Source organism: Papilio machaon, chromosome 20 (genome assembly GCF_912999745.1).
Source record: "Papilio machaon chromosome 20, ilPapMach1.1, whole genome shotgun sequence".
Taxonomy (NCBI): domain Eukaryota; kingdom Metazoa; phylum Arthropoda; class Insecta; order Lepidoptera; family Papilionidae; genus Papilio; species Papilio machaon.
This window is the reverse complement of record NC_060005.1, coordinates 3,050,221-3,057,959: the sequence shown is the minus strand read 5'-3', so window position 1 is coordinate 3,057,959 and position 7,739 is coordinate 3,050,221. Positions and strand designations below refer to the sequence as shown.

The 7,739-nt window shown below is 37.2% G+C and overlaps 1 protein-coding gene across 1 annotated transcript; it reads right to left on the bottom strand.

Moving 5' to 3' along the window:
• Positions 1–5,608: 5,608 nt before the first annotated feature.
• On the bottom strand, positions 5,609–7,206 carry LOC123722140 (cytochrome P450 6B5-like). The gene is made up of 2 exons (XM_045682922.1): positions 5,874–7,206; positions 5,609–5,772 (listed from the first exon to the last, which is right to left on the bottom strand). The coding sequence occupies exons 1-2, from the start codon at positions 7,204–7,206 to the stop codon at positions 5,609–5,611; spliced, it is 1,497 nt and encodes a 498-aa protein (XP_045538878.1).
• Positions 7,207–7,739: the final 533 nt, after the last annotated feature.

Genomic DNA, 7,739 nt, shown 5'->3' with positions numbered 1-7,739 from the left:
CAAGCGACCAAACACAGGTCTCCACGGGCTACTGCTCCACCGCGATAATGCGCCCGCCTACACCGCAATCAAAATGAGGGACTTCCTAGACAGCACACTGGTCAAACTCCTGGGTCACCCTCCTTACAACCCTAACCTAGCACCGTGTGACTTCTTCTTATTCCCAAAAATAAAAAATCAACTCAAAGGGATCAACTCAATTTTCGTCTAATGTTCGTAAGAAACGGGATTCTTACCACGATTAGGCTGTTTGAGCTCCCGATATTTCGGCACAGTTGCATGCGCCATGTTCACGGGTTGACTGGTGTTGTGCGGTAGTGTAAAAAATGTTAAAGATAGCCGTATCGGTCTACCTTCTTCCTGATTCGGCGACCACTACCACTGTCCGCGTTCTCACTGCACATTAAGTCCGCACTCGATGTTATTTTTGTTTGTCGACAAACTACACTCACTGTGTCTACATTTGTGCGCGTACTCGAAGTCGGTTGCTGTCCAGTCTTGTTGTAATACTGGATCACTGGATTCCAGGCACTCGACAATTTAAACCCATCTTCGCGATTGAAGTTTTTGCATTTAGCAATTTCAATCGCTTCTCTTACCAATCTTGGTATGTAGTGGCGTTCTGTCGATAGTACCTGGGGACTATGAAGTTCAATCCAGTGATTGGTAGAGGGGTCCAAAAGGTGTTCAGCTATAGCCGACTTCTGAGGATCGTTGTTTTTAACAGCTCGTATATGTTCCTTTATGCGACTGGTGATGGTGCGCTTGGTTTGTCCTATATACGAGCTGCCGCAGCTGCAGTTGATTTTGTAGACACCGGGTGTTTCAAACGGAATACGGTCTTTGGGCGATCGCAGTTTTTGTGCTATCTTACTGTCAGGGGTAAAAATAGTTTTTATCGCGTATTTGCTCAAAATCTTGACAGTTTGTCAGTTACCCCTCTGACGTACGGCAAAAAAGCAGGCTGTCTCGCCACCTCCATCGGCCTATTCCGTTTGTGTCGTCGTGCTTTCAGCTTTCCATCATATCCATTCCGCCGCAGTACGTTCGACAAATGGTCGAGTTCACCTGGTAAGTGATCTTTGTCACAAAGATCATGGGCTCGATTAACTAGTGACGTCACTACAGCGTTCAGGTGTAGTGGATGATGGTGTGAGCTCGCGTGAAGGTACCTGTCAGTGTGAGTTGGCTTCCGGTACACAGAGTGGCCGAGTGATCCATCCGGTCGAACCTTAACCAAAACATCCAAAAAAGGTAGTTTCCTCTCTTTTTCTACCTCACAGGTGAACTTTATTTTGTCGTGGATGCTGTTGAGATATGACAAGTAACACTCTATGTCTGCCTGGTTACCCCTCATAATACAAAAAACGTCATCTACATATCTTTTCCACAGTTTAACTGGTGATGGTGTGGCTGTGATGGCAATGTTTTCAAAATGTTCCATCCAGATGTTAGCAACTACGGGGGCAACAGGGCTTCCCATAGCCACGCCATCAATCTGTTTATAATACTGACCATTGTACAGAAAGTAACTCGTAACCAAGCAGTGTTCAAGTAACTTGGCATATTCCATCGGGATGTTATTTTTACTCAGAATCACCTTTATGACATCTATGCTATCTTTAATGGGTACATTGGTGAAGAGCGAATCGACGTCGAAACTGACCATGATCTCATCCGCTTCAACTCTAGTGTCTCTTAAGATATTTACGACATGTCGAGAATCCTTCACGTGAGATGTTGTACGACCCACTAAAGGTTGCAGCACATTCGCAACATGTTTTGCCAGGTAATACGTGGGTGAGTCAATTTGGCTCACTATGGGTCTGAGTGGGACATTGTCTTTATGGTCATATTTACATCAAACAGCCTAATCGTGGTAAGAATCCCGTTTCTTACGAACACTATATTAGTAAAAACCACGAAAGTTTGAAGTTATATATCAATTTTCGTCGCCGGATGATGCGCTCTCAGCGTTCGAGCAGGCTGTAAACGAGGTGTCTGCGGCGGACTGGAAAAAGTGTTTCGAAAACTGGTTCAGACGCATGAAACTTTGTATAGAGGCTGGTGAAGAGTACTTTGAAAAGATGTAATAAAAATATATTTACCTATAGAACATTTTTTTAGTGTCGCAAAACTTTCTGAGTTTCCCACGTATATTTAAATCCACAAAAAACTAAATTATTTTATTATTTGCTTTGCAACGCGGTTTTTCTTAGTGCCAAATTATGATGAAGTGGCGTGCATAGTAATAGGAATATGTCTCAAGTCGGCGCACACTTGCCACTTAGTTATTAGTTAGTTAGTTATAGTTGGGATTCACAAGGTGTTGCATAGTAGTTACTGCACCTTTTCTTTCGTTAAAATTGGCAAATGTATGTGATTCGCTTTAATATTAATTTAATTGCATGTAGTGTCAATTTATAAATTTGTAAACTTATTAACTTTGCAGTACACATATCCAATGATTTAAACGGTACTTGTTTTACACGTTTTCGCTTTTACACGGTTTTCCAAATAAGTTTTTTTTTTTGTTTTTATCGCACTCTAATTGCTACTGTGATTCAACACGTGCGCTGTGTACACATCTCACGGGGAATCCCGAGCTTATGTGCTGACTTGCTGCACACGCACACTGTGTCTGTATTTCTTCGCATAAAAGAAAAATGGCAGAAAAATAGTTTTAAAAAAAACAATTAGCGTCTAGAAATGTCATATAGATACAATTAATTTTATACAGTTGATAAACTATTTATGCAGTGTGTTGTAGTAAGTAAATAATTTTTATCATTTTCTTTGTGTGCCGCCAAATTTTGAAATCGTTAAATATGTGCCGCAACAAAACAAGGTTGAGAATCACTGTATTATATATTTAATTGTCCTATTTCATGGGGTACAAAAAACAAAAATCTGTATCATTGTCGTCATGCGAAGCAGAATATATAGCATTGTGTTTAGCTATAACTGAAGGCTGCTGGCTTAAGCAATTATTAATTGATTTTGGATATAATACTTATATAAATACTAGCTTTTACCCGCGACTCCGTCCGCGCGGAATAAAAAAAATGCACACAATATAAAAAAAGTTCCTATGTCCGTCTCCTAGTTCTAAGCTACCTCCCCATCAATTTTCAGCTAAATCAGTTCGACCGATCTTGAGTTATAAATAGTGTAACTAACACGACTTTCTTTTATATATATAGATTTTAGAAGATAACTTACGTGTATTAAAAATTTCGTCATCTAGTGACAGTAATAAAAGATTAAAACATGTAGATATAAAATATCATTATATAATGGAAAAGGTTTGTAATGGTGAAGTTAATGTGACATATGTTAATACAAATGAGAATGTAGCAGACATGTTTACAAAGTTATTAGGCAAGCAATGTTTTGAGAAGTTTAGAGATTGTATAGTGAAATAAGTATTATAAATTTGTTATATGTTGTTAAACTAAAGCCAGTCGGTCAAAGAATAATTTTATTTAAATTTTGTAATTAAGTTTCTTAACTGTACTTATTAAGGGGGTGTCATGTAAAAATGTTAAGGGTATAATATAAAAGAAAAAAATGAATTGATTGTTGAGGGGGTGTGTTGGATAAGGCAACACTCAATTCTTTAAAAAAACAATTTTGTTGACCTATGGCTTCCTTCTTATTTGAGTGTCAAGTTAAGTACACGGTTTATAAAATGTAAAAGTTTGTAAAATTAAAATAAACGTTCTTTTCAAAATTATACAAGTGTTTCTATGGCAATCCACTTCCACTGTTCAAATAAACATACTCTGCGAACAGACTAGATAAAAAACTTAACAATATGTATTCTGCCATGAAACTGTACCCTCGTTCACAAAATAGTCATTAAACTCATCTCTCATTTGTTTTGCTGTTAAGGCAGCCCTTCTAGGTACATTATTCAATGGAAGTAAAGATGACATTTCAGTATCTCTCCGCCAACTACCGTCACATAATCTTTCGTTTTGGTCACTGTCAAGTGATCCAGGGGGTGCATACTAGTTTTTAGATGAATCCGTGTTTCTCAAAAAATTATGCAAGTGTGCAATAGCTATGACTATAGTCTCCACGGTTTCGGGCTGAAGGAGCATAGGTTTTCGTTAAACTCTGAACACAGATGCTGTGATACCAAATACATTTTCTACAATCCTGCGAGCTCTGCTTAACCGGTAATTAAAAATCCTTCGCGGCGATCCCTAGGGGTATTCTCCTGAATAGGGTTTCATTATATTGTTTTGTAAATGGAAGGCAGTGTGGCAACCTTAGGGTTGCAGTGACATACTCTTTATTTTTAATCTATGTTTTATTAGCGGTAGAAAAATTAATATCATGTAAATAAAAGAAAAAGCTGGTAATATATTAGTGAAATATTAAATGATTTTTATTTATTAAAAGTGTGTAATATTAAGACAACATACAAATTAGTACATGGCGCAGTCTTTGATACAAACCTTCACGCCCGCAATTGTTGAAAAACATTAAGCGTAAGTTTAGTTGGAAGAACATTACAAGTTTAACATTGTCTGGCAGTGTGGAATATCGAATGCCCGAACCATCAAATCTTGACAACATTGACGGGCTATATGCTAGATGGCAAAGATTTTTAGCGAGCTTGTCGCGAACGCACGCGAATTAGTTCGGTAAAAAACTAAGTATTTGAACTAGCAACATTTTTCTCCTGTCAACTTCAGAATATTTTCATAATGGAGGGTAATGATTTACTCGCTTTGGCTGAATAATATAAAAAGGCAGACAGAGATCGAGATTCAGTTTTGATTCAGATTCAGAGATACAGTTGGTAAGCGAGGATTTAGAGAAATAGTTGGTAAGCGATTAAACAATTGCCATTAATATCAGAAGTACAGTTTATATGCGACATTTCTGTGTATGTATCACTGAGGTGAGTTGTTTGTTGATATTAAGCAGAGAAATTCAGAGATTGGCGGGGTTTAAAACCCTTGCTTTAGGATGTTCATCTTAGATAGAGATTCGCGGGGTGCAAAACCCTTGCTTAAGAATGTTCATCTTACATAAAGATCGACGAGGTACGTAGGTATCTCGATTCAGTGATGGATGCATTCCGATTTAGAGTTATTATCGACGGGATACGTAGGTACCTCGATTCAGATACGTGTACACATGCGTGTGTAGGCACGTATATTCAGAATAGACAATTGGTGACTACAGTAAAAGAGGTGTAGTTCACCACACCTCAATTTAATATCTAGTTTTCTGACAATCACAACAAACTCTCCCATAGCAAGCCACAATGAAATTCAAAGACAATATAAAACTATAAATATATAGAAGTATATAAAACCTTTTTATAAAAGAACAATACACGTTACACTCGATTTATTGTTTCTGGATGAATGAAAAAACTACGTTTATTTAAATCGTATTTACATGACCTGGCAATATTATTTTTATGACGATACAAAGTTAAACTTACTTATGGATTGTCCTTTACGGGCATACCCGAACAGATAGTCTAGTTATATTCTTAGTCTATGATTCAAAATTAAAAATACAAAGAAAGTATAAATTCGACCTGTCAAAGACAGTGTTGCTGTTCCAGAAATAGAAAAAAAAATTACCGACGTAAAATATTAAGGTGAATTCCTCCCTTGGAGGACAGAACAACACGCATGGGATCGTATTTCAACACCGTTGGTGTTTTTTGCGAAGGCTCTACACGGAACTTGGACAGGAACTTGGCTACACACACTCGGGACTGCACCTTGGCAAACCGCATACCTGGAATACACACAATTTATTATTATTAACAAAACATTACATTAGTTAATTGTCTTTGACTGTAATTGAAATTCGGCTGAAAATTTTATAAGGTTACTTACCTATGCAGTTCCTGGGTCCAGTTCCAAACGGTAAATAAGCACACGAATGTCTGTCTTTCTCATTTTCAGGACTAAACCGCTCAGGGTCAAACTTCTCTGGGTTGGGGTAGTATTTAGGATCGTAATGGATACCCGAAGTACTGACGAGTATAGTTTGTCCTTTCTTGATTGTAACATTAGTTCCTGGGATTATGTAGTCCGCTTGAGCGTTGCGTTGTAAAGGATCTACAATTGGATATTTCCGTAATGTTTCATCAAATACTTGTTGCAAATAAGTCATTTCATTTAAGCAGTCGTAGTTCATTTCGCCATTGTGCCGTTTAAGAACTTCGTCAATTTCCGCAATGACTTTATCTTGTATCTCAGGATGTTTCGCTAGTTCATAAAACAAGAACGTCATGGTGGAGGCGCTTGTCTCGTAGCCGGCCGCATAGAACACGAAAGCCTGTGCCGCAATCACGTTATCAGTCAGTTCAACTATCCTCCGCTTTTCATTGTCCAGTTTCTTCGTTCCTTCAATTGTTTTTTGTTGTCTCAATGCCAATATTAAATCCATAAAGTCGTTTCTGTTTGTCGGAAGTCCACCTCTTTGTTTCACAACAGTTTGTGCGAGGTTATCGAAGAACGAGGTTACGTACTTGGGAAAAAATGAACTATTAAACTTTTTCATTATGCCAGGGAACATCATATCCAATTCCCTGGTATAACTTTGAGTAAAAATCATTTTATCTATTTTGTCCAATATTTGGTACATATCTTTATCTAAGTCCATACCAAAGGCACATGCTGAAATTGTAGCCATTGTGAACTTCTGGACGAGGACATTTATAGGTTGTTCCGGTTTTTTTGCACGAAGGCTGTCAACATACTCAACAAAGTGTTCGCCGCGTTCAGTCATAAGATACAACATGTTCCTCAGTTTACCTGAAGTAAAAACTGGTGTAAATCTACTTCTTAGGACCTTCCATGTATCGCCATCAGCATGGAAAAGATTAAGGCCTAGTCCATCTTTACTGAATTCCACTCCTCTGTCGAGGAACAGTTCAAAATCTTTAATCATAACTTGCTTAATAATGTCTAAGTCACGCAGCAGTAGACACGGTGTGGTCATTCTGTAAACTCCAACCACTTTTTCATTGGGATATGCATCGTAAATACTTTTAAAAACTACGGCATAATGACTACGCCTCAGAGTAGAATCCTTAAGATTACCAACGAACGGCAACGGTGTAGGTCCAGGTACATTTCTATTCTTCCAGTAGTTGAAAGTCCTTGTAAAATAAAAATATAAAAGTGTAAGTACACTTGCGAAGGTAACTAAAAAATACAGCATTGTATGACTGTGCTCGATTACTGAATAAAAAAAATCCGCGATCGCTGTATATATACGATTAGATTATGTTCATGATAAATAGCTAAATAAACAACAAACAATTATTTTTGTTGTAGTTTGAGTGATTAGTTTGTCATTTTACATAACGTCTAGATGCATTGTAAAATGATTGTAATGTAGTTATATTAATAATTAATATTCATTTTTAATCAATATAATTGCCGTTCTACAGTGTCTAGAACGACCTATAATCTAGATGTAAGAATTAGTGAAATCAACTCCTAAAAATTAACTACTTTGGTTTAATGAAGGATTATATCATTTATTAAACCAAAGTATTTTTTTATCTATTATGTTTAAATTTTTGTACATATCTTAATCCAAGCCAAAGGCACATGCTGCAATAGTAGCCATTGTAAATTTCTGAACAAAGAGATTTATTGGTTGTTCCGATTCTTTTGCTCTAAGGTTATCGACATACTCAACAAAGTGTTCTTCACCTCGTTCAGTCATGAGATACAACATGTTCCTCA